General features: G+C 47.5%; 13 protein-coding genes across 13 annotated transcripts; 7 read left to right on the forward strand and 6 right to left on the reverse strand.

The window, feature by feature from the left end:
- Positions 1 to 142: 142 nt before the first annotated feature.
- On the forward strand, positions 143 to 3986 carry AIM9_3 (Phosphotransferase enzyme). Its single transcript, XM_058501719.1, has 6 exons — positions 143 to 638; positions 704 to 730; positions 785 to 855; positions 908 to 1316; positions 1367 to 3738; positions 3814 to 3986. Exons 1-5 carry the CDS (start codon positions 527 to 529, stop codon positions 2245 to 2247), a joined length of 1500 nt encoding a protein of 499 aa, XP_058363040.1. The 5' UTR covers positions 143 to 526; the 3' UTR covers positions 2248 to 3738; positions 3814 to 3986.
- ONS95_008174 (uncharacterized protein) lies at positions 2384 to 3612 on the reverse strand (the record flags this gene model as incomplete). The annotated part of the gene is made up of 5 exons (XM_058501720.1): positions 2384 to 2538; positions 2586 to 2877; positions 2946 to 3064; positions 3187 to 3514; positions 3607 to 3612. 5 exons carry the CDS (start codon positions 3610 to 3612, stop codon positions 2384 to 2386), a joined length of 900 nt encoding a protein of 299 aa, XP_058363041.1.
- Positions 3960 to 4817, forward strand: ONS95_008175 (uncharacterized protein; the record flags this gene model as incomplete). Its single annotated transcript, XM_058501721.1, has 2 exons — positions 3960 to 3985; positions 4031 to 4817. 2 exons carry the CDS (start codon positions 3960 to 3962, stop codon positions 4815 to 4817), a joined length of 813 nt encoding a protein of 270 aa, XP_058363042.1.
- A 696-nt stretch (positions 4818 to 5513) lies between these two features.
- Positions 5514 to 6337, forward strand: ONS95_008176 (uncharacterized protein; the record flags this gene model as incomplete). The annotated part of the gene is made up of 2 exons (XM_058501722.1): positions 5514 to 5545; positions 5599 to 6337. 2 exons carry the CDS (start codon positions 5514 to 5516, stop codon positions 6335 to 6337), a joined length of 771 nt encoding a protein of 256 aa, XP_058363043.1.
- Positions 6338 to 6797: 460 nt separating this feature from the next.
- ONS95_008177 (uncharacterized protein) lies at positions 6798 to 7786 on the forward strand (the record flags this gene model as incomplete). Its single annotated transcript, XM_058501723.1, has 3 exons — positions 6798 to 6829; positions 6887 to 7593; positions 7638 to 7786. The coding sequence occupies 3 exons, from the start codon at positions 6798 to 6800 to the stop codon at positions 7784 to 7786; spliced, it is 888 nt and encodes a 295-aa protein (XP_058363044.1).
- A 332-nt stretch (positions 7787 to 8118) lies between these two features.
- ONS95_008178 (uncharacterized protein) lies at positions 8119 to 10116 on the reverse strand. Its single transcript, XM_058501724.1, has 4 exons — positions 9731 to 10116; positions 8901 to 9661; positions 8617 to 8690; positions 8119 to 8558 (listed from the first exon to the last, which is right to left on the reverse strand). The coding sequence occupies exons 1-4, from the start codon at positions 9795 to 9797 to the stop codon at positions 8327 to 8329; spliced, it is 1134 nt and encodes a 377-aa protein (XP_058363045.1). The 5' UTR covers positions 9798 to 10116; the 3' UTR covers positions 8119 to 8326.
- Positions 10117 to 10392: 276 nt separating this feature from the next.
- On the forward strand, positions 10393 to 11091 carry ONS95_008179 (uncharacterized protein; the record flags this gene model as incomplete). Its single annotated transcript, XM_058501725.1, has 3 exons — positions 10393 to 10604; positions 10654 to 11016; positions 11073 to 11091. 3 exons carry the CDS (start codon positions 10393 to 10395, stop codon positions 11089 to 11091), a joined length of 594 nt encoding a protein of 197 aa, XP_058363046.1.
- Positions 11092 to 11582: 491 nt separating this feature from the next.
- On the forward strand, positions 11583 to 12542 carry PRE3 (Proteasome subunit beta type-1; the record flags this gene model as incomplete). Its single annotated transcript, XM_058501726.1, has 6 exons — positions 11583 to 11616; positions 11675 to 11720; positions 11771 to 11785; positions 11840 to 11874; positions 11935 to 12175; positions 12224 to 12542. 6 exons carry the CDS (start codon positions 11583 to 11585, stop codon positions 12540 to 12542), a joined length of 690 nt encoding a protein of 229 aa, XP_058363047.1.
- A 1577-nt stretch (positions 12543 to 14119) lies between these two features.
- On the forward strand, positions 14120 to 15651 carry ONS95_008181 (uncharacterized protein; the record flags this gene model as incomplete). Its single annotated transcript, XM_058501727.1, has 2 exons — positions 14120 to 15328; positions 15436 to 15651. 2 exons carry the CDS (start codon positions 14120 to 14122, stop codon positions 15649 to 15651), a joined length of 1425 nt encoding a protein of 474 aa, XP_058363048.1.
- A 1371-nt stretch (positions 15652 to 17022) lies between these two features.
- Positions 17023 to 18076, reverse strand: ONS95_008182 (uncharacterized protein; the record flags this gene model as incomplete). Its single annotated transcript, XM_058501728.1, has 4 exons — positions 17023 to 17773; positions 17835 to 17899; positions 17949 to 18005; positions 18065 to 18076. The coding sequence occupies 4 exons, from the start codon at positions 18074 to 18076 to the stop codon at positions 17023 to 17025; spliced, it is 885 nt and encodes a 294-aa protein (XP_058363049.1).
- Positions 18077 to 18582: 506 nt separating this feature from the next.
- ONS95_008183 (uncharacterized protein) lies at positions 18583 to 18960 on the reverse strand (the record flags this gene model as incomplete). The annotated part of the gene is made up of 1 exon (XM_058501729.1): positions 18583 to 18960. The coding sequence occupies one exon, from the start codon at positions 18958 to 18960 to the stop codon at positions 18583 to 18585; it is 378 nt and encodes a 125-aa protein (XP_058363050.1).
- Positions 18961 to 19429: 469 nt separating this feature from the next.
- Positions 19430 to 21375, reverse strand: ONS95_008184 (uncharacterized protein; the record flags this gene model as incomplete). The annotated part of the gene is made up of 4 exons (XM_058501730.1): positions 19430 to 19656; positions 19779 to 21002; positions 21049 to 21202; positions 21262 to 21375. 4 exons carry the CDS (start codon positions 21373 to 21375, stop codon positions 19430 to 19432), a joined length of 1719 nt encoding a protein of 572 aa, XP_058363051.1.
- Positions 21376 to 22328: 953 nt separating this feature from the next.
- On the reverse strand, positions 22329 to 23720 carry ONS95_008185 (uncharacterized protein; the record flags this gene model as incomplete). The annotated part of the gene is made up of 3 exons (XM_058501731.1): positions 22329 to 22377; positions 22453 to 23595; positions 23644 to 23720. 3 exons carry the CDS (start codon positions 23718 to 23720, stop codon positions 22329 to 22331), a joined length of 1269 nt encoding a protein of 422 aa, XP_058363052.1.
- Between the last annotated feature and the right edge of the window lie 633 nt (positions 23721 to 24353).

The following is a 24353-nucleotide window of genomic DNA, read 5'->3' on the forward strand; positions in this document are numbered from 1 at the left end:
AGGGCGAAGCTGGTGCTCATGTGGTCTGGCAGTGGACGATAAGATAACATATGGCGTGTGGAGTCCGGACCGGACCGGACCCGGCGGCGGACAATTTGGCGCCGACTGGTCTGTGGATTCGTGCCTGAAATGCCAGCGTGAACGCGTCCAGTGGCTGCTGTCTACCCTTTGTCTCTCTCCTCTGCAACGACTATGCGTCATGCCGCCATGGGCACGCTACAATGAGATTTACATCTCACAAACCCAGCCGATTCATGTCGCGCTCTTATTATAAAGCTTTTCAGAGCAGGGGACTCAGGCATAACCAACACAAAGGCTTCCGCCGATCGATGAATGCCATGGTTATGCCCGTCTTGCGGAAGCAAAAGGAGGACGGCAGTGGTAGGCATAATCAAGTCCAGGTGCGCAAATATTTGCTCATCTCGTGTCGCAGAGGAAGAAGTGTCAGAAGAAGAGCTTTATTCGTATAGTCGGTACCGGTGGCTGTATAGCATCGACAATTCTCGTACCGCCAAATGTTGAGTTAATGATCCCTAGATGCAACGACAGTGAAAATCTTGCGACACGGTATCGCAAGTTCGATATGCCGGCTCTCATAGATGCAGCTGTCCACGCTGCTGGTAATGGTGCTAAAGCCTGTGAGATTCTCTTATCACCCGAAAAGCTGCAGTAGACAATCGGCCTAACCTACGAATGATCTTAGGTGTGAAGCTACTCAAATGCACCGAAGGTCAGTACAACAAGGCCTTTTTAATGAGTATGGACAATGGAGTAGAGGTTCTAGCGAAAGTCCCCAATCCTAACGCTGGTCCGGCTTTCTATACAACTGCCTCCGAGGTTGCTACACGACAGTTCGTAAGTCATTTATGATGGTCCTGGTGAGCAAGGTCTGACGGGCACTGTTCAGCTACGTACGGTCTTAAAACTGCCTGTCCCGCGCATTCATGCATTTTCTTCAACCCCAGATAATCCAGTTGGTGCCGAGTACATCATCGAGGAGAAGGCCAAAGGCAAACCGTTAGGTAATCTCTGGCGTCACTGGGACACAGAATCACAAATCAGTCTTGTAACTCAGCTCGTTAATTTTGAGACGAAGTTAGCATCGGTTACTTTTCGAAGACACGGGTGCATCTACTACAAAAAAGATCTGGAAATGAAAGGTCTTCCTGCTTATGATTTGGAGGCCGAGTCTCTCTGTACTGATGATCTCACGCAGCTCAACCTCATCCCCACGAAGGAACTTGCAATTGGGCCTTTGACCGAAGCAAGATTGTGGGAAGGTGAAAGATCTACGATGCAATTAGACCGAGGTCCATGTAGGCGTTTAAAAGCCCCGTTGGAATGTGTATCTTGTTGACATATTCAGGGAGCACTCCTCTGTCCTATATGGCATCCATGGGAATCAACGAAATAAAGTGGGCGACTGAAAACGCAAAGCCCCAAATAAATCCATATCGATCTATTGAAACACCAGAATCTCCCAATGACTACATTTCACTATTAAAAGACTACCTTCAACTCGCACCATATCTATCGCCTGGTCCATTCCGAACATCAATCTCCCATCCAGATCTTCACCTCGATAACATATTCGTTGATCCAGATACAAAGAAGATTACCTGTATCATTGATTGGCAGTCTGCTTCGGTTTCTGAGCCGTTTTTCCAGGACAGTATCCCACGCATGCTTATCCCAGTCGACCAGTGTTCTCCCAGTGACCGACTGGATCCCGTCTCATACTCTGACGTAGGAGACCCAAACGAGATTCCAAGCCTACTGAGCCATTATCGCAATATGAGCAGGGCTAAGAATGATCAACATTGGGCTGCTATGAATCTGCACAATCGCTCACTTCTGACCGAACCTACATCTTTGATCTGTGGTGCTTGGAGTAGAAACGACATGTTCTCTCTTCGCCACGCGTTGATACATGTCATTGCTCGATGGAAAGAAATCGCACCAACGACTCTGCCTTGTCCGGTAACATTTGCCGAGCACGAACTAGAGCTTCACAATAGTGAGTTGGAGCTTCATGAAGGCCTTGGAGAAGTGTTGCACCAACTCCAGAACGATAATCTGATCCCGTTAGGTGGAATGGTTCTTCGAGAGAAGTACGAGCAGGCCTCCCTCATCAACCAGAGCATCAAGAAAATGTTCGTTGAGATGGCGGAAACCAAGTCACAGAAAGCTCTTTATTCACGCATATGGCCTTATCAAGACCAAGAAACGAAAATGTCAAAGCCCTGAAACCACCATATAACTCACTTTACAAAGTCTGTTCAGTGTTCCAGCAGCCTTGCGACGGCAATGCACATGGGCGGTGACGGAAAAGTACACATCGATCTTGATCCACAGTATAACACCGGCAGTTGTTGCCCTACATTCATCCGTTCTTCCACAAATAACAAGGACCATCCTCAAAAATGCCTGCACTATTCTCATACTTCTCGTGGATGTGGAAGTGGCATGGTGGAACTCCGTCTTTACCAACAAGGTGGTTACTACCGTCGCACTCGACACATCGAGGATCGCCTTGGCCTGATCAAGATTAGCAGAGAACATTCAAAAAGATTGGAAGAATATACAGTGACGAATGCGTGGGTCTTGTCTTTGCTTGTAAAGCCGAACTGCCTCCAGGAAATCAACCATCAAATCGTCATTGCTGTTGATCAAAGATGGAATAAATCCGTCTTGGACATAGTATGGGTCATGCAGGAGATAGACCATGGAGACAGCACAGAACTTTCTCAGCTTGGACTCAGAGCGACTGTGGTCGTAGATTGCCTGAATCAAAGGACCCTCTGGAAGCTTTCCGACAATGTAGAACCCATTCTGAATGTTGTCCATGACCTTGTTTCTGATCTCGTGGTTGACATCCTATTCGTAAAAGGTTAAGTCAGTGCTGTGACTTCCAAATCAACGGCAAGTTTCATTACAGTACATACAAACTTGTCAAGAAGGGCATAGAACTGAACCAGTCGGCGGAGCTCGACACCTCTTTCACCCTCAGTGGAGAACACGGATACCATCGGGAGCTCGTCGGAATATGCGTAATCAATCAAGACTACAGAAACTCTAGGATCAGTTCTCCCAAACTAAGCAATTCTTGATATGACACAGCGTAATCTGGCGTGGAAATGCATGGATTCTCAATTCAACGTTGGAAGGGGGCCTCAGTTAACCTACGCTTGATGACCTCTGGGTCTTCTTCCGGCATCCTGACATTGGAGCCATTTGGCGACTCTTCACACATCTTCACGAACATACCACCGACATCACGCAAGATGTTCTTGTGAACAGCGAATGGCTCGGTTGCTGGATCCTTGCCAACAACCAAGGTGACAATCTCGTAGCCAAGGCGACGGCTGATGGAGATCTTTGGCTGCTCGTATGCCACAACCATCAGGTTGTTGTTGCTGCTGCTGGCATGCTGAGAGCTGGGAGATGGAGTAGTTGGAGTGACTGGTGTAACGAGCGTGTCGTTGCCATGTTGGCGTTGGCGCTGGTGAGGGAGCTGGAGTACGCGTCAGTTTGAGTATGAGCACGCAGTATGTAAGGCGTTGAATATCCTCAAAGATCAGTCAGGAAGTGAAAGACACCACTTACAACCATTATGGCGATCTGCTTCCCTGTCTGTTGAGCGGGATTGGAAGCCTGTTCCTTGTGGTGACAGTGATCAACAAGGGTCCTGTGTTGACGCGCAGGTGGCGGAGAAGTTGTGAAGCGAGCACCTGCAAGGTAACCAACCTCGCTCCCGGGCTCTCAAACACGTGGCTGAACTAATGCGTTTCTTCTTCTCTTACACCTAGGTAGACTTCAGCCTGTACTCATACCGCCAGAGCAAGGCATCGCAGAACAGGGTTCCATTTCCGTCTGGAGGTCAACACGAGTTCAATTCGCACGTCTTCCCCCCAACAAGCAGAAGATCTGGCACATCGCATCGTGGGTTTCCAATCACCATGACGATAACCGACGACCTTCAAGAGTATGTCCAATCATATTAACAATAAATGTGCTAATATTCCTCAAGGATTGCCGGAAAGGAAAAGGTTAATATCTTCGTTGGTCCAAGAAGGGTCAGATTCTCGGTGCACAGAGATGTCATTTGTCAAGCTTCATATTTCTTCCGAGCAGCATTCCAGGGCGTATTTAAAGAAGCAAAAGATGGATCAGTACACATGCCAAAGGATGACCCAGTGACTTTCAAGCGGTTTTTGGCATGGACCTATGCAGGAAGACTTCCCGAATCAAGAGGAACAACAAGCCAGAGACTCTTATACGACCTTTACATCCTCGCCGAAAAGTTATGTATGAACGACCTTGCCAACAGGACCATAGATCGAATCAAGGAGAACCATGAACACACTTTCAAGATTGCCGGAGCCACGGATCGAAACCTGAAGCATATCGGACACATATACGATCATACAAGCCAGCGCTCTCCTCTGCGGAATCTCATGCTCAGCATCATGGGCCATGACTATTACTTTGCTGCGTCCAAGAACCTTACTGGAGGATCGCTAGTGAGCAGAGAGCATTTGAAGAAGATTTGGGAAGTTGGCCAGAAGCACCCTGACTTCTACGAAGATCTCTTCACGCTGCTACTTCCAATCGTACCAGAGCAGCAGCACCACCAAGTTCTGCGCCCGACACAAGAGCAAGCACTTGAAACTCTCAGAAGCGTTCTGTTTTCTGATGCGAGGTGTTCTTTCCACAAGCATGGTGCTAGGGAGTTTTGCTACTTGTACGACCAGGATATTCAGTCAGGTGAGGAGGACGGTGGGTCTCTGTCAGAGCAGACTTCTTCCGCAGGTTGATGTGAAGTCGTTACAAAGTGTTTTGGGCCTTGACTACGAGGAGAATGGTATCTTTTGTTCTTGTTCTGTCTAGCTGTGTATATCACGAAGGCACTTATCGAAGGAGTGGATACTCACTTTGGTGAAAGGAGACGCCTGGCATGGTTGTTTATCATTTTCATCAAAATGCGGAAACTCTTTTATGTAGCAATAGAAGGGACAAACAGACGCCCATAAATCTTTTTTTAGGCTCCTTGATAGTAAAAACAGTTATTCCACGGTACCCTTCAAGACGCAGAAGCAGCTCAACAAAGGAAGTGCGAGAAAATGTAATGAATCTTCAAGACGGTGCTGCCGAGAAGTACTTCAGGCTTTTGAAAGAGGTGAACAAACTTCCAAGTACCAAATTCTATTCGGGAATTAAACAAGTTCTCGCAGCCCCCGTTATTCACTGACACTTATAAAATTGCCTCGTCGCTTGTCCTCCCTACCGCCGAAACTTGACCTTGCAAATTCCCCCAAATTGTCCAAACTCCTTCACCAATTACAAATTTAGACAACTGAAGTGAGTATAGACACATTCAATATGTCTCTAATATACTTTGTAGAATGCTGACCTGTGGTGCTGGCAGATCAGCGATTCTGAACCTTGAACCCAAAATTGAGCCACACTCAAGCAGGCTAATTCAACGACGGTCGCCACAACGACGCGTGAAGATGTCATCCTCAGCCCCTTCATATCTCGGAGAGTACGTTTATGTTATAATTCTGTAACTTATCACATGAATTGACATGGCTCTAGAAGTCTTGGTACCGAAATAGTCACCATCAACGTTGGCACAGGATCCAATCGCAAGCAGTTCATCATCCACAAGAAGCTGATATGTAGCAAGGTTGATTTCTTCCATAAGGCTTTCGTGGGTGGCTTCAAAGAGAATCAAGGATTAATGGATCTACCAGAGGAGAAGCCAGCAGTTTTCGGGATGTTCGTCGACTGGCTCTACAGATCTGATTCGCAAGTCGGCGTATACACAAGTCAAGAGCAGTATATTGGCTTATTCAAGCTTTATTTCTTCGCTGAGCGGTTTTGCATCGACCATCTTCAAAATCGAGTCATGGATCGCATACTTATCACAATGGCTGGTGTTTGGGAGAACGACTATAATGGGCTTTGGATCACCATTCCATTTGCGGCTTTCATTTTTGATAATACGACAAAGGAAGCACCACTCCGAGCCTATTGCATTCACGAGCTTGCATTTCGACTCTGGGATCCCGCAAACAAATCAACAATTCCAAGCTCGGAAGACTTGTCAACTATCTGCACACATTGGTCCCATAAGGAAGATTTAATGAAAGGATATTTCGAGTTCCTTCGTTCCTCTCCACTTGAAGTCGAGCCGCTGTGGGGTTACCACTGGATGAATGTACCTGATTATTGCAGGTTTCATCGTCATGGAAAAGACGAGGCCTGTTATCTGGTTGTCGAGGGTGATACATTCTTCGGCAGTTTGGACGAAAACTTGCAGTTTGAGGATTGAGAGGAGACTAATGACCTTAATTTCCTGGTCCGAGGTGTTGATTGAAGGTGGAAAGCTGCCCTGCTTTTCGCAGCCCTTCTGACTGCTAGTACTACGGATCCTAACTCATAGCTCTGGCAAAATACAGCAAAGAATTGTCTCACGGATATGCTATTAGGTCACAATTGATTTTTATGAGCTTCGTCTTAGATTTGGGCTCAAAGCAACTTAGATTTCCCACCATCAAATGGTTACATTAGACGAGTGGCCTTCTTTCATTTTTGTTGTAGACTGAAGTCGAGAGTGAGGCAGATATACTGAGAGGCCGCAACATTTGATTCACCTTGGCTCCTCCTCTAGCGTTCTTCTATTTATATTCCTTCTAAGTTCCTCATAAAATTCTCTCCGCAACAAGTTCGACAAGAAATCATCGAAGTGAAGACTCCACGGCCTACACAAGGGCTTCCAAAAAGCAGCAAACATGTCCACCCCTTCTCTAAAGCCATTGGGCGAGTAAGTCTCACCAACAGCATCTATTAAAGTCAGCGACACGTACTTACCAAAATCCAGAAGCCTCGGAACTGAACTCGTCACCATCCACGTTGGCAAGAAGCGCAAGGAGTTTGTCATCCACAAGAAACTTATCTGCGACAAGGTCGATTACTTTCAGAAAGCCTTCCAGGGAAACTTCCTCGAGAGCAACGGTGCCATGTACCTCGCTGACGAGACTCCCGGGGCTTTTGCACTGTTCATTGACTGGCTTTACAAGTCTAACATTGTCAAACACTACACTCGGACTCACTTCATCAATCTTGTCAACCTCTATATTCTCTCGGAGAAGATCTGCCTCAACGACTTGGGTAATCGTGCGATGGACAGAATCAGAGAGATCATGTATGACAATGAATACCTCACCCCCACACCAGCACTGGTATGCTACATCTACGACAAAACACCCCAAGGCTCTCCCATTAGAGACTGGTCTGTGCGAAGCCTGGCATACGATATGTGGGTTGTTACAAGGAGAATTCTACCGGACAAGGAAGACCTGCAGGAGCTCTCAAAGTACTTGCGGCACAACGGTGAGGTATTTGTGGACTTCTTTGCATACCTCGGCAATCTATCAGAGTCGTCTCGTGATAATGTACCACTGCCGAATCTGGAGCCGCTGTCTGAAAAACCCAATCGAAGCTGCGTGTTCCATAGGCACGCTGAGGGGGAAAAGAGTTACTTCGAAACTGTGGAAAGATTGCCTGTCTCAGATTGGAATATAGATGGTATGCAGACTTTCTCAGAATCTGGGTCTGATTCACTTGGCCAGCTGTGAACCGCGAGGATACTGGGGATGAGTTCATTACGATGACGTCAGATTGGTCGACTGAATCCATACACAGTGGAGCGTTTGCCATGCCTCTCATGAAATGTGTGGATGATAGTAGCGAAGGTAATGACGTCCATCTTGGGATATAGTTCGTCGGCGGAAGACAATTCATGCGCATGCTGAGAAGGAGCATGAAGATATTGCTATCCTGCGGGCTTCTGTGTTCTTACGAGACACAACAAAACCCAAATCAATAAAAATTTCTGCTCAAGATAACAGAAATACCAGGTGATGATATTGTGTCTTCTTGGGTGCATAAAACCGCTCCACATGGGATCATTCAGAGGATTAAAGGGGCTCGCTTCTTGGTTTTGTTGTTTGTTCGCTTGATCATCCAACCATGGACGGTTGCAGCTGATCCTGGCAAGGTTTTAGCTTTTAGTCACTTGACCTCAGCTGTGAAGCCCACTTGAGGTAGGGCGTTCGCCGTTATCATTTTCGAGTTGCCAATAATGCCGCTTTGAAAATCTGTAGGATTGTATGCAAGGAGAGAGCTGCAAAACGTTGTCGGGCTGGGTGAGAAAATCTGGCTCAACCGCTCGCTATCAAGTACCACCGAGGCGGACCAGACGCAATACAGAGATACGATAAATATCACAACGTTTTTACATTTTCACCCCGCTCTAAATCTATGGTAACTGATCTACAGTCTGACCATTCGCACCGTTCGTCTGCTCGCCCTTTGCGTACTTCTTGATATCCACTTGCTCGACCTTGCTGTTCCAGCCGAATGTATCCTTGATCTTCCCTGCTTGGATGCCTTTCAATGTGGTGAGGAGCTTGACGCAAATTGGGCCTGGCTCGTCCGATTCCTCTGCAATGTACTTGGATGTTTCGGAGCGGGAGTTGCGGGTAATGGATCTTTGAGGTGTCAGTCTATGTTTAAATACGAGGCGAAACGGTGGTAGAATGGACTTACTTGATGGGTACGAGAGCTGCTGCGGTACCGGCTGCGAGGACTTCGGAGAAACTGGGCAATTCCTCGTATTTGATCTATTGAGATTGTTAGCGCTACGTCTTCAAGAAGACCTTGCTTCACTTTTGTGGCAGGAAGCTATTCAGCTTCCGATATCTCATTGGACACAGGGCATGCGGAACTCGTGCTCTTCCCCAGCAAGGCTTCCCTGCCGGTAACCCATCCTGCGTTATCCCCCAGAGAACCAGGCAAAACCGTGTAGCTCGGTGGCGATTGGAAGAACTCACCGAACGTGTTTCCGTCTTCCACCCAAAGCTCCTCGCAATCTCCAAACATGAATCTGAAGTGACACTCGCAATAACACACTTGCTATCCGGTGTAACAAGTGTAATGTCATTGCCAGTTCCCTTAACACCAATAAATCCACTTGTAGAGAACTCGTCGATTTCAGATCTGGTTTTGCTGTCCAAGTGCAATGTGATTCCGTATCCCTCATTTCTCGCCTTGTCGCTCCACTTCAATACTGGTGCGTAGTTTCCTCCAACCTTTGCGCTGCCTGTTCCATCTGGTGCCGCACGGTCGAAATCCTCAAGAATGAGCGCTTTGACGGGGTGTACACCGTGGTAAACACCCACTGGCAGCACGTATACGCAGAAAGTGTATTCCTCTGGTGGATTCAATCCCAACTGTGCACTCGAGCCAAAGATCAATGGGCGGATGTACATAGCCGCGCCAGTCTCGTGTGGGGGAACGTAAGCAGCATTCAGTGAAACCGCTGCGTGCACGCATTCGGAGAAGAGGGATTCGGGGACTGGAGGAATGGAGACCATGGCCGCGGAGTGTGCGAGGCGGGAGGCATTTCGATTTGGGCGGAAGATTGTGATTTCGTTGTTGGGCGAGCGGAAGGCTTTCATTCCTTCGTAGGCTTGCTGCCCGTAGTTGAGGGCGGGCGCCATGCCATGGAGGCGGAGGAAAGGGTCTGTAATGAATTCGGGCTTGGACCAGACGCCGGTCTTGACGCTGTAGTGGGATTCGATGTGGCCATTGACTGCTGGGTCTTAGCAAGAGTAATAGTGACTGGAGGAAGATTTCGGGATGAGCGGGGTCGTCTGTTTACCTTCACGCACACGGAAGCCAATGTCACTCCAGTCAATGGTGTTTACTGGTGGTGGAGGGAACGCCATTTTTGCGTGGAGTGCCTAGGTGTGAAGGTTGTAAGATTTTGGAATATGAGACAGAAGTGAATATTTCACAGTCGGAATAATGTGGAATTGAGGTGAGTAATAAGCTGGGGAGTTTGTGAGAGTTTGTCCTAAAATGTTTTGGGATTTGGAACTGTGCGGGATCGGAGCTGTGGTCATCGGCGGGGTATTCCACTCCACTCCACTCCACTGTACGCCGGGGGTCCTGCGGTGCTTGGCTCACTGTGCCCTTGGCTGCAGAGAGACAGCGGCCAACAGGGTTCCATGTCCAGGCCCTGTCTTTCCTATTTATTTGAGGGCAATGAAACGATAAGTCAGGCAATACGCATATGGTGATCTGATCGCATTCACGTACACAGTCAACAATGGAATAAACTTTTTCGCAAGTCTCTGGGTGACCATTCCTTTGTCGCAGAGACTCTTTCTACTTCCATTTTGCACTCCTTTGCTACCTACTATTTCTTGAGTCGCCGAAGTCAGCACTGAGTTGCCTCCGGGAAATAAGCCAGATAGGCTTGAGGTCAGCTATCGAATTACTGATCCTCACGATCCGCGACTATCCGCTCCGCACTTCAACATGCCTCGCCGGCATCATATCACTCTGCTGACGATCCTCGGTGTCTCAGCGTTCTTGGGGATATTCTTCGTATCATTTTTCCGGGGAATACCAGAGGGAGCTCGAAGTGCCGGTTTTCTACCTTCGTATACAGAGCCTCTGAGCGGGCATATCGATGAAGGACTATTACACACGGAGGCGAAAGCTCCCAAGCTTGAGAATGCCACATTGAAGTACCTCTCTTGCTGCTCGAGTCCAAGAACTGTTCTAACTGTCCTCCAGAGCAGAACTGGGGCACGCAGCCTGGAAGGTCCTCCACACAATGATGGCCAAGTTCCCAGATACGCCCACAGAAGACGACAGCGCAGCACTGAAATCCTACATCCACCTCTTTGCACGATTATATCCCTGCGGCGACTGCGCGCGGCATTTTCAGAAGATCTTGAAGAAGTACCCGCCGCAGGTAGCGTCTAGGTCTACGGCTGCGGCGTGGGCTTGCCATGTACATAATGAGGTTAACAAGAGGCTGAAGAAGGAGATCTTTGACTGCTCAAACATTGGGGATTTCTATGATTGTGGATGTGCGGAGGATAAACCAGAGAAGGGCAAGGATGGGTTTACGAAGTTGGAATTGGAGAAGGAGGGGTGAGTCCTTGATTTGTGAGTTTTTGGGTGAGGAAGAATGCTAATGAGTGGAACAGGTTGACGAGAGGTGGGTAGGGACAGGGGTTAGCATTGTATAAGAAAAAGATTAGCATAATCATAACACGGAGTCAAGGAAATGGGAGGTTTCAAATTCTGAAGGAGATTTTGGAAAGCAACGAGATTGCTTATATAGATTTAGATTGGTTCCGCATCAAATGATCTCCATTGACTCTCCTTTTCGTGGTTCTACAGAATTAAAAGTGGAGGTTGTAGACTGATTTGGAATTACATGCCATGGCTATTAGTATAAGGTCAGCACTTGAAGATTCATATGCAATATGCGACAGTGAAGTATCCTATGTCCTCACAACGCATTTCTGGTGGAAGGAAGGCTGGGATGTCGCTAGCGGAACCACGTGACCGTCCAGCCTCGCGGTTGAACTCGCGTCTATTGTAACCTGGAGCTCCCAAAGCTCCCTCCAACGATAAGTTTCTTGTCAACCAGCTCTTCTACAATCAAACCTCACAACTTTCTCCTTTCCTCTAAAGATACCCGCATAGTCAATATGGAGTTTGGCAACTCAGGAAACCTGAATGAAGGTAAAATCAAACTATGGAGTCTGCTTCGGAGTGGAACAGCTAATAAGAGCTTCATCAGATGGCATTCACGTTGACATGGATCGTTTGAAGAAGGGCGAGGTCAAGTATGAAGCACCTTTTCAATGCGGCAGATCATTACTAACAGATTCGATAGCTTAGGAACGTCGATGTAAGCTTTAGCACGATGTCAACATGCAAAGACAACTGGACTAATACGGATCAGCATGGCAATCAACTTCAAAGACGGTGTTATTCTGGGTTCGTACTCCGCGAGACTATTTGGCAACGGTAAGGGAAGCTAATAGTGGTGAAATACAGGTGCGGACAGTAGAACCACGACTGGAGCATACATCGCGAACCGAGTTACAGACAAACTTACACAAGTCCACGATACCATCTGGTGCTGTCGATCAGGTTCTGCCGCAGATACACAGGCTGTTGCAGACATCGTTCACTACCAGCTGGGAATGTACGGCATCCAGAATGGTAGACAGCCAACCACACAAACAGCAGCGGCAATGTTTCAGGAACTGTGCTACGAGAACAAGGACAGACTAAGGTGAGGGCTCAGGACGTATTTGCAATTTGCAAGGGCTAATGGGAACAGCGCTGGTTTGATCATTGCAGGTTGGGATGAGCGACACGGAGGTCAGGTCTACTCGGTACCATTGGGAGGATCGTTACACAAGCAAGCCTATGCCATTGGCGGATCAGGATCGACATACATCTACGGATACTGCGATGCCAACTGGAAAGAGGGTATGGATGAGGAGGCCGCTGTTGGATTCGTGAAGGGCGCATTACAAGAGGCGATGAAGTGGGATGGGAGCTCCGGAGGTGTTATCAGAATGGTGGTCTTGACTGCGAAGGGTGCAAACAGGCACTTGTATCTGCCAGACACGAATTACGCCGTCCGTCACCAATAGAGAGATGTACAATAGAATGGAGCATTAATGGCATGGTGTTCTGGCAGGGCTCTCTTAACAGGGTTGCAATAGCGGTCAACGCACGGCATCTACTGCTTCTCCTTGGAGTCTTGAAGAGCAGCGGTGAGTGAGCATGGGAGGAAGGAAAGGAGACATTTCCAAAATGCCCGAATAGAAAAAGCAAAATACATCGGCCGGCGTCGCATCAAGCTTCTTTCCGTGCTGGGGCAATGTTACCAATAAATATCGGCACGGATCTCATAGCATCGGTGACACAGAATCGGACTTGCTTGATCCACGCTCGGCTGGGCACTTCTTCTAGTGCCTGTCTACCATTCTCCCTCGTGTCAGTGTCCGAAGAGGCTGTTGGCGGAAATCCAACGGCTCGACTCGGAGTGGTCCAATCATGCATAAGTGGGAATTCTGCCAGACATGGTGCAGCAGGTGAGGATGGGCTGGCTGGTCGGTCTGGTTGGAGTAGAGCAATAGCCAGGACATCCAGAACGATTGTCCGAAAATAAAATACCAACTGGCTGTTTGCCGGAAATATGTGATTTATTTATTTTTTTGGTCTATCACCAAGTACTCTGAATCTGGAACACCAGCAGGCTACGTTTCTTGTTTCATAGATAAGTTTACGATCAATCGTCACTCGTCAATCAACTGCTATCTATGCGCTTGGCTCAGCGCATTGCCACTCCGCGTGGGCTCCACCGCTGATTCGTGCTCTGCCATTCGTCGTCATAGCAGCACAAGTCCGCCTCACTACTCGCCCTGATCCTGATCTTGATATGGATCCCGTCGAACTGGTGGCTGCGGAAGTTCCTCAACGTGCTTGACTTGCTGGACCCTGCCCGCGCTACGTCTCTTGCGCCAGAGAGCGTGCCGCCTCAACTCAGTCCACCCGCAGCCTGCCAGCCAGACAGACTCAGCAACAACATCACCGCTGCACACATCTACTTCGACTTCGGCCCTGACGATATCGACGACTATCGCCGAGACTCGGCTTGCGCAGCTCAAGCAGTTATATCGGTCCCAGATCTGTCTGTTCATACAATTATAGGAATGCTGCAGGTAAGCTTCTTCCCGTTTCTTCTCTGCCTGCGACCCCCGATAAGCCTTGGACCCCCACGACTATGAAGTGATTCACGCGATTTCGACATTCCTCCTCCCATGAGGCACCAGCTGCTCAACAGGCTTGTATCGAGAGCACAGAATTGTATATCTATCTCTACTATACTCTTCTCTCTGCTCCGCTCCACTGTCAAGTGAACCTGATCCGGTCTCTGGTGTAAATGCCTGTCCGTGGCTTGCGCGAGCCTGGGTGAACTCGACACATCATGGTGACTACTGATTGATCTCGAGCTCGCCTTCCACAAACATCTCCAGCAACGCACATCCACGTTCCTGACAGCTGCCCACCTCTTCTTCGCCTGCTTTACTTTTCATTGCTCCCTGCGCCATCCGCATTTTCGTGGCAGACCATCCATCCGCCTACCATTTGTTCGGACATTCAACACCAGACTAATATTCTCTCTGCCAGTACTTTACGCCGTTCATACGCACAGTAGGCTGATATGGCCGAGGTGATCAGTGATTTCGTATCAGACTCCTCGCGCTACCACCACGGCCATACGATGGTAACTGGGTCTGGTCAACAGCGGTCTCCAGCAGAATCACCATACCGCCAACGCTCACGATCTAAAGTCGAACCTCCACCCTCTCCACGCCAGCAGCCTACCTCCGTTGCTTCTGGTACACCTCCGCCGAGTTCGTCCGCCAGACCTCTACCTCAGCACAATGTTGAGGACGCCCCAGATCGATCAGCGAAAGCTGAACCTCCTTCTCCTCCACGGAGTTCCAGTCCCCCGCGTTCACATGCCAAAAAGAGGTTCACAAGTCAGAGGGATTTTCCAGAATCATCTGCACCGTATAGTAGGTCCCCAATCGAGAACAAACCGAAAGTCGAACGCAATTCCCCATTACTGTCCTCACATTCGCCCATTCAAAGATCTGCCAGGTCCCTGGATGATGTGAAGAAATATGGAGGAAATACAATCAAAGTCCGCGATCTGGCGCATATCCAAAGCTTTGCTACCGAAGAATTCCTATCCTACAGGGGACAATCTGGGCGACTACGGACTGCAGACGATCCAACATTGAAGTACGAGATCAGTGGAATGCCCATAACAGATATCATTGAGATGGTAGCGGGGCTTCTTACCAAGATCACGACTACAAATGACAGGCAGCATGATGCTTTGAATCGACCGCTTCCCTCAGGAGATACTGTGAGCTTGACAGGGTACTCTTCTAGTGTTCTAGCCTTCCACGGGAAGAACGTACCAAGTATCACTATTTTGAGCTATTTGAGCCGCATACACAAGTACTGTCCGACAACTTATGAAGTCTTCCTCAGTCTGCTGGTATATTTCGACCGCATGACAGAGAGAGTAAATGCAGGGACGATCCAAGCTTTGAATCGAGACACGGTCGACCAGGACAGCTCTCCGCCGTCGTCCGGATACTCAGCAGAAGGGTCAGATCTGGCAGACAGCCCGCCAGCAACAACATCAAGGAGCGTACCGGAGATAGCAGCTGATCTCGAAAGGGCTCAGTACTCGCACGCCCCACCGCCCGAACATAGCCCATCGACTGCCGCCTTCCCGCTTTCGCATTTCTTTGTCGTTGACAGCTTCAATATCCACCGCTTGGTCATTGCAGGAGTTACATGCGCCAGCAAGTTTTTCTCGGATGTATTTTATACCAATTCTAGATACGCGAAGGTAAATTCCCTCTCCTCCGATTCTCTATTCTCTCCGGGCAATTGGAGCTTTCTTTTAAAATCACAACAAGAGAAAGATCATGTACCACTATGTCTAACACTCAATAGGTCGGTGGTCTTCCACTTCCCGAACTTAATCATCTCGAACTCCAATTCCTCCTGCTTAACGATTTTCGCCTCTCAGTTCCCGTGGAAGAGCTAGAAGCCTACGGCACGATGCTGGTAGAATTCTACGCCCGGGAAGTTATTGCGCAGCGCCAAGGCCAGATACCTCACGATATGGCGTATCCAGATGATAACACTTCTGCACCAGCATCTCCTTGATTGGGATGGATCTACTCTAGACAAGTATGGATGGACGAATGAAATCAGATTATGGAACTCTGACGAGATCATCGCAACTGCTTACGACTGAGGAAGTGATGACACTGGATGAGACAAGTCCGAAGATGGAGACTTCAACGAAACTTACAACACCCTACACCACTACTTTCTTCTTCTTTTCTTCTTCTTGATGCGAAACATAGATTTGGCCCCGACCGGATGGGATGGGCACTTTTTGGGAGCGAGCGATGTGTTTAAATGGGATTGGATTCGAAGGGATGCAAATGGGTTGCGAGACTTACTACTTACACATATGACTTTCATGATGGCTTGGTTTGAATTGGCTGGATGTGGGGCGGACATGGTGGGCAGGACAGGGCAAAGGAGACAAGCACGTTAGAGTTAGGGGAATTTGATGAGGATCTTCGATACCCTGTTGGCTATGGCTATTCGTCTTGATTTCGCTGATTCGATTTGGTTTCGTGTGGACTGGCTGGGGTGACGTGAGATGGGAAATGGGATGATTGGCAGTGATCGTAAAGCTGCACTGAATAGGGAAAGTGCGGAAGTTGGCGGTACTGTTTTCTATAGTGATGATGATGCCATGGGATTGAAGATAATCTCTGGTGTGGTGAAGGCGGCGCGTTGCATGGATTGGTGTTAGAGGTATGGTGATTGAATCGAAGCGAATTGATGAACGAGTCTTTCCTTTTTCCTCAATTTAAGACTCTCTTTCATCCTGATATGGCTGCTGTGAGTATAATTGCCGTACTTGCTTCTTTCGACCTCCGCGCTTCATAAAGTGCTCCTGTATTCGTGATATGCCGGAGACTATTCGTTTTCCACTAGACGATTTTGATAAGAGCTGTCCTGATCTTACCTTGGTTGTGCTGTTCTTGAAGCAGCTAAGTTTACAGGAGCCACCAGGTACTTCAGAGCGAGCGTGTCTATCCTCTTTGAAGAATCCTTTCCTCTGAGAACTGCAAAGCTTTTGGTGGTTGGTACATGACATGGATGATTCCCTTTCTCTGTTAGTACCTTGCTAGTTGAGTATGATTTATCGACATTCTTAGGTGGTGAATTTCAGGCTGGGAGCGCGGCTAGAAGTGTGGTGGAAGAGGGGCGCTTTGTGGTGACTTGAAAAATGGTCGAACTCAGAGTTGGGTAAGTAATAGGATGACAGCACAGGAAATTTCTGGAGTCGAAGATATCGAATAGCATTCACATTCAAGGTCATTTAAAGAAACGTTTGTACTTTCTATTAGTGCTATAGAAAGCTTCAGATTGTGATCGATGGTATTCTGTAAGCACCACCATATGAAGTTGAATCAATCTTGCCTAGAAGCTGACTCTCAATCCAACCCTCGTCGATCAAATATCCTCCAGGAATTCCTCCAGCTTGCTTTCCTCGTTGTGCTCTCCTTCCAGTGTACATGGATCATCCCGCTTGTGGCTATGAAACCAGCAAACATGCTCAGGCTTGAGGAAAACTTCACGACGAGCTGTGAAGTCCAATAGCTGCGGACTAATTTGCATTTCGTACTCAAGCATCCTCAAAAGCTTGGCGAACAACTTAAAGCTACCTTTTCCAAGGTCCCATAAAGTCTTCATATCATCGTGGCATAGCTTCCTAGGCTTGAATTCTGACGAGCTCTCACCAACCTCGACAGACCTCAAGACCATTCCATGTACAGTGATGTGAACGCAGAATATTAGTAACCCTGAGCATACTTCTCCAGTGGATGTCCAGACTTTTTCGGTGTTTGGAATGAAATGCTTATCGACTAACCCATATCTCCGAGTCAAGTCACGGATCGTATTCATGGTTTTGTCCTTCAGAGTTACCAGACAAATCTTGTGGGCAAAGATGTAGACATCAACCAAGTTATTGAGATGTGATTGGGTGTTCTTGATCGGAATATCGCCTCGGTAGAGCCAGTCGATGAAGATACCAATTGCATCGGGGCTATCGTCTGGAAGATACATGACGCCGTCGACACCCTCCTTGAAGCAATTGAATGCCTTGTCGAAGTAGTCCACAGACTGGCAGAGCAGCTTCTGGTGTACACGGAAAGCCTTTCGCTTGGTGCCGACACAAAGAGTGACTATTTCCTCGCCGAGACTAATAACCGTTGGTCAGCTTTGGTACATGGTAAGGTGAGTTGTCTAACAGGGTGGCTTACTCTCCGAGGAAGACGTTGTTCATGGTAACAGAACGAACTGACTTGGTGACTTGCGAGACGTCAGGCTGAGAGAGAGTATTAGCTGAGTTCCAGGCTCAGCAAGATCGAACTTACAGGAGTATTTGGTTGTTCTTTCTCGCCGCTCTGAGCTGGGACGCTCTGGTCTGACGCCTAGCATATATCTTGTTAGATTATCACGGGTTTCTTCAACCTCTTCGATCGGTGTTTACCTCTGCTGACATCTTGGCTGCGGCGCTCAGATAGATATGCTGGTGATATTGTGGAGTCAGGAGCGTCGAAGATCTTGGTAAGCCCAAAGTTTGTACGTGTTGTAGAACTCACTGAGTGGCTAAGGTTTATTTTTAAAAATGTTCACCTCATGCGGAGTGGTTGAGGCGAGTTCAATGCCAAGTCATCGTGTAGTTTGCCAGTGGACTTGCATACCGTCGTACTCTCAATAGCGCAGTACATACAAAAGACTTTTTGCAACTCTCAATACGCGAGCTTCAATGTCGCATACTTCTTTTGCAACTTCGTCGTTGAGGAATTCCGTCTCCTCAGCAGCGGGATTCTGGGCGTGACAATCCAAAGTATTTTCATGGCAGTGGAAGAAGCAACGATTACCCTTCTCGAAGTATTTTCTAGTATGTGGGTTCCATTGACTATTATTTTTGATACCAGCAGCCGTCAATTGCTCCAATCGTAAGAGATAGTGATGGAATAAATTAAAGTTGACTTTGCACATCAACTAAACTTTTTCTGTGTCGTTTTTCTTGACCGAGATCCTGGCACGGTTCTTGTTCTCGTTCCCATGTCTTTCAACGAACGAATCCACAACGACGTAGACACAGAATTGGGTATGACTTTCATATGGCAGATTGAATTTCGACATCTTCTCAAGAAGTGGAAGGAAGATGTCATCTCCGAGCCCGTTTTCCCGGGATATGTCTTGAATGGTGTCCGTGGTTGCGTCTTTGAAAGATGGCACACAGATCTTGTCTGCGAAGATGTAACAGTCTGCAAGCTTGAAGAGGTAACTTCGACGGTGAACGGTCCCGATCGCCGATCGGTAGAGCCAGTTGACAAATATAGCGAATACGTTGGGACTAACCTTGACGAGATGCATTGTCCCCTATTTTGCACATCAGTACACCTCACGTGGAATATATCAGCTCAAGTCACGAAAAATTCCTAGGTAATCTGCCTAGAGACTTGTAGCCGGAAAGCAGAGAACTCCCAGGATGGAAGGAACATACTGACCTCGTTGCCTTCTTGAAAACCAGAATTAAAAGCCTCGTTGAAGAAGTCTGAAGCTGAACCTGAAAAACGGAAGTAGTCACAGGGAAGACGCTCAGCCTGCCAGACACATCTCGAATACAAAGGTTCGCCGATACCCTACCCCATCTCTCACAAGCCTTGTATATAAGTCTGTGATGGTCTCATTATCAAACAGACAGATATGGAAACCGCTAGACTATCAGTAACATTTTTTGTCACTTGTGGCCGGTACGCATTGCTGCATAAATCTTAACCACCGTCACTTTGATCCCAATATCTTGTTAAAATATCCAATCATGACGCTTTGAAAGCATTTCTCAACGGGACTCATCTACGACGTGACATCCGTGGAATCCAAATCCCACTGCAACACCAACCTCAGCTCTTCCAACCTCTTGCATATTTTCAGCGTCCAAGCAAAGCAGGTAGCTAGTACCCTTCTCGCCGTCCAATATAACGCTTAGAAGGAAGCCACCATCTTCACTACTCCTATCTGGGTCTGGCACAAATATTGCTTCACCAGGGGTGTGCTTATCTGTCATCCCTGGGGTAGATCGCAGAGTTAGTGTTGTATGTCGAACATTTTGATATGATGAGGAGATCTGGTCCAGTGAGAGGAAGACGAAAACTGAGTCAGGGAAAAGACAATCCGCATGATATACTTACAGTATGTCACATTCTTCGTAACTGTGTCGAATTTTGATATCCCGTCAACGAGAGATGACTTTCCCTGGTCGACCAAAGAGTAAACATAGCGTGTGCTCCGAGTTGCATAACGAGGATTGATTGTTGGCAAATCTCCAATTAAGGGGCTTGGTGCTTGGAAAAGTAGGTCTGCTTCACTTGTGACTTTTAATTTCTTGCCTACTTGAATTGGGACGCCACTGAGGCGGTATCTGGAGAGACTTGGTTCTATTGACTTCGCCATTGGTGACTCTTCACCCGCCCAATTAGAGACTCCAGGACCAGTGGATACCAGGTTATCGTAGTACAGGCGATGGAGGATATCGAGAGTTGGAAACTGAATTACATCGCACATGATGTTCACCGTGGTACCGTCTTCCGGGGAAGGCTCCTGCCACGCGTTGACGGAGTGGAAGCTGAATGCCGCGGGACTTTCAAAGGTTGCGACCAGTCCTCTGTTACCTCGGCGGTCAATAACAAGCCACTTCACCTTGGACTTGGGATTGAATGGAGCGAGTGCGTCAAGAATGTTTCGGTCCCACAGAATTGATATGCCGTACCCTGGTATATGAGAAGACCATACGGCCAGTACGACAAAATCAGAGGTGAGGAAGAAAGAGTGTATGTAGGCAGGCTTGATATCTGAGCCTGAAATCGTTGCTAGAATCTCTGTCTGTCCGGTCATAAGGGATGTTTTAAAAACCCTGTACGTACATACTTTACCGAAGTCCAAGTTGTAGTTAAAGACATCTCCGTTGTCTGGGTCAAACTGCGCGTGTGCGCCGGACATGGGACCCTTCAAATGCGGATGGAGTATCGTTTGATCAGTTACACCGATAGGCTCCAGAGTCTCCAAATTGATCATCTTCATCTGAACATGGTCAGTTCTTACAACAGCAAAGCTTTTAGATGAAGCCGTCTTTTTCGGGTCCCTCTGTTGGAGGCCCGACGGGTTTGTCGTAATGGTAACGCCGACATTAGATTGGTAGGGATCCTTCGCTCTCGCCGGCTCGAATACAGCTTTGAGCTTCTGATAGACTCCATCGCATGGATCTCTCTTCTGGGCGAAAGAAATCCCGTCAAGCTTCCCAGTCTTACGAATCTGTTCAAGCAGCTGATCAACCTGCTTTCGAGAATTGTAGGCCACGCTGCAACCTCCATCGTCTTGCTCGACAATTGAGAAACGGTGTATGGTTGTAAATCCATCTAGAAACAATTAGAGCACGTCAGCATGTGAAAGTGGCTCATGTACCGAACCAGTGACTGGTCTTGTACTCTCCGATTGGTGTTCCATTGAGCTTGTAGTGGCTAGGTCCAGTTCTGTACAGAGTTCCAGCGACGCAAGCAGGTATTTTACCCTTTACTTCTAGCTTTACTGGTATCCTGCACTCTGTATCGGCATTAAACTGAGAGTCAGGTTAGCGTGTGGTATGACCAGCAGTTAGACGTACCGGACAGCACTCACACCCGCATCATTTGGCCAATCGTGGAACGCCTTCTTCTCAGAAAGATCTTTGATGACATTCTCGGACTTCTGGCTCTCTTTTGCTGACTTTGAGCTTGAGCGATATTTCCACATGTTGGTTGGGATTTGGTTTCTTCTGACGATTGATGAGGGCGACCCGGCGAGGATGTGGAGTTATAGCAGCTTTTTAGGAATTTGAAATACCGGCCGTAAGGAAAAGTGTGATGATACTCGTCTGGTATGTTGTTCTTGGCAATGGTCGGCTGTTGTTGACCAATCCCTGGGTAAAAGCCACGATATTGGTGAAGGTTCAGGGTTCCAAACCAACACTAGACAGGAGCCAACCAATCACAGGCCAGGCAAGCATGCACCACGCCGCATTCACAGCATCTGAAGTGGGACAGAAGTCCGCTCGTTACCTGAATACAAGCCCAGTCTCATTGGAGGAAGAGTATCTGAGGATACAAATTGCTGACACGTGATGGTTCATATTCGGTTCTCTAGGTATAGACATTCTGGATGAAGTTGGGTCTAGGCAACTTAAACGATGGTAAAATGATGGATAGAAATACTCCCAATCAATGCACAGCTAATCAATCAAACATCAAGTTGTTCAAGTTGGACGCTGACGCAAACAAATGCAGCAGACTTTTAATAGGTACTTTACGGCGCAGACTAATCCTGCAGGACGTGAATCTCAATCATATAATGTCAACAAGTCTCCAGCTAGCGGAGAAGAAGGTCATGCACGGAAGTAGTCTCTCTTCTATTTATTGATTGATCGCAGCCGCTCAGAAAACTTTGGGGTGCTTTGATGTTATGGTGCTACAATTTGCTCCACTTAATACGCTGACTCAATGCTTCATGATATCCTTTCCCATTTTACCGCTGTGAACTCCGCCAGCGGATCACAATCTCACAAACCACTCATATATGTCCCATAGCCCTATTGCCACATCCAGAGAAAGTCAAAGCTCTACATCATCCCTAATTCCTCACATTATTCAAAACCTGTACTGGTTGCTGTACAAGTGCATCCCACCCATCGACAGACTGCTTTCATGAGCTCAGATCGAGCCAAGCAGGATGCCTTGGAATGCTTTCTCAACGTATGAACTACAATATCAACAATCTAGTCAGCATGGGTTGATCTTTGTATCATAGCGGCTTCATAAAAGATGAAATACTGACGTTGGCTTCAAGCTGAAGGAGGTTTTGCAAGCAGCACGCAGATCCTCGCTGAATGTATTGCATTGTTCCGTGGTTTTGAATTCCATACAAATGGCAGGTCTGAAAGGATCACTGTATCTTGATCTGTGGATGATCATTTGAGGACTAGCCCCAAGCTCACAGGCCACAATTCTGTCAATTCCGCCGATAGGGATTTCGAGAACATGCTCGTTGAACTCGTTGTAAACCTGAAGCAAACGATCTTGTTTGCTCAAAACCAGGGTCCAAGATGACTTGCCATGGTTGACCTTGAATTTGTCGCTCCTTGAGGCTACTCTTGCGAGTGTATATAATTTATCTCCAGGAGTGCTGATGAGGTTTAAAACAACTTTCTTGACAGTCAAGCAACTTTTTCTGCTAACATCAAGAATGAAGCCAGATTGTGTGCAGTCGTCTTCTCCTCGGCAATAAAACCCCTCCTGGTGGCTGTGAAATTGGCAAAGACTTTGCGTTCTGCTCTCGTCTCTATCCCGGGGATCGACGGTTGTTTTGTTCGAAGGTCCTCTAACAGTTTTCAAAACTCGCTCCTGGAATAGTTTGAAAATTGTCTTACTCTCCTTTCCCAGATCCCACATCAAGTCCAAATCATCATCCTTGAAAGTCTTGTTTGACTGGGTCTTGCTCCCTCCACATCCTTTGCCCTCCATCCTCGAAAGAAATGCATAACACATCAGATGGATAACGAATAATGCCAAGCCTCCGTTGTCGTCCGAACTTGATTCGAAAACTTTTAGGACCAGCTCCTTGGGGAATATTGGATCCAGCAGGTTGTGTTTCTTGGCGATGTCTTGAATTGTATCCATGACTTTATCTTTTAGTACGGTATTGCAGAATTTATCAGCCATGATATATAGATCGAACAAACTGTACAGGTAGGTCTCAGTATGTCCATTAGGGATTCGCTTTCGATATGCCCACTCGACATATAGATCGAATGCAGCGGGATTGTCGTCAGGAAGGTACATGATACCTTCTTGTGCTTCGGCGAATGAGCTCATGAATGCACCCTTGAAGAATTCCGACTCGCAAATCAGCTCCTTGTGTATGATAAACTCTTTTCTTTTGGGACCGACGAAGATTGCAACCATTTCCTTGCCGAGTTTCCTACGAATGGTTAGTTTAATATACCATGAGCCAAGTTGGGTTACTCACTCTCCCAAGAAGCACTCAGCCTGCTCATTTGGTGCCGAAGTCATTGGCAGAAGAGCTTGCTCGGGCGCAGAAGCCATACTGCAGTTGCTTTGGAGTGGTTGTTGAGAGGGCGGTCTGAATTCACCGTCGATCTTGATGATTATGACTGAAAGGTTGATGGGAAGAGCGAAGAGTGAGACGCCAGAGTAGACACTTTCAAAGACGGAAATCAGGCATGAAGCTCGCTTAGCAAATAAAATCTATCAGGTCATCTTGTGTTCAGGCCGTCAACTTGCACTAAAGGCTGCTGTTGACAAAATGCTAATTCGTTATATCAAACACTTCAGTTTCACTATCATCATGCTCTTCAGAATTGATTCACTCTGCCTTCGGAGGGTGGCGGGGGTGATTTTTTTCTCTTAGCTTTAAAAGTGATTTCTTCGCAGATTCAAGATCTTTGCTCCTGCTGACACAGTATTTAACTCACATCGGAATATAGAGCTGCTAAGAGCTTTTACAGAGTATCTTGAAAGTCAGCTCCAAATGCAAATGGACACTTTTGCAACTGTTTTGTCGGATTGGAAGAAGTAAGTGTTGTCAAGATCGTAATCGAAGCGCCTGCTTGAATCTTTCCAAATATCACACGGCCTTGGGCTACAAGGCTCTAAAGGCCGAAAAGAAAGCAGACTTCTTGAATCATTTTACAGGCATTTTCAGTTGCTTTGCCACTG

This window comes from Cadophora gregata (assembly GCF_030347475.1).
Source record: "Cadophora gregata isolate MNR1 chromosome Unknown scaffold_2, whole genome shotgun sequence".
NCBI lineage: Eukaryota > Fungi > Ascomycota > Leotiomycetes > Helotiales > Ploettnerulaceae > Cadophora > Cadophora gregata.

What these genes read in the sequence shown, in the direction of transcription:
- AIM9_3 (XM_058501719.1), top strand. Translation starts at nt 527, where the DNA reads ATGATCCCTAGATGCAACGACAGTGAAAATCTTGCGACACGGTATCGC. An exon ending in GCTACTCAAATGCACCGAAG is followed by an intron (nt 731 to 784) that starts GTCAGTACAACA and finishes TAGAGGTTCTAG; the next exon opens with CGAAAGTCCCCAATCCTAAC. An exon ending in AGGTTGCTACACGACAGTTC is followed by an intron (nt 856 to 907) that starts GTAAGTCATTTA and finishes GGCACTGTTCAG; the next exon opens with CTACGTACGGTCTTAAAACT.
- ONS95_008178 (XM_058501724.1), bottom strand. Translation starts at nt 9,797, where the DNA reads ATGGCGTTCCCTCCACCACCAGTAAACACCATTGACTGGAGTGACATT. An exon ending in TGGCTTCCGTGTGCGTGAAG is followed by an intron (nt 9,662 to 9,730) that starts GTAAACAGACGA and finishes AAGACCCAGCAG; the next exon opens with TCAATGGCCACATCGAATCC. An exon ending in GGAAGACGGAAACACGTTCG is followed by an intron (nt 8,691 to 8,900) that starts GTGAGTTCTTCC and finishes CAATCTCAATAG; the next exon opens with ATCAAATACGAGGAATTGCC.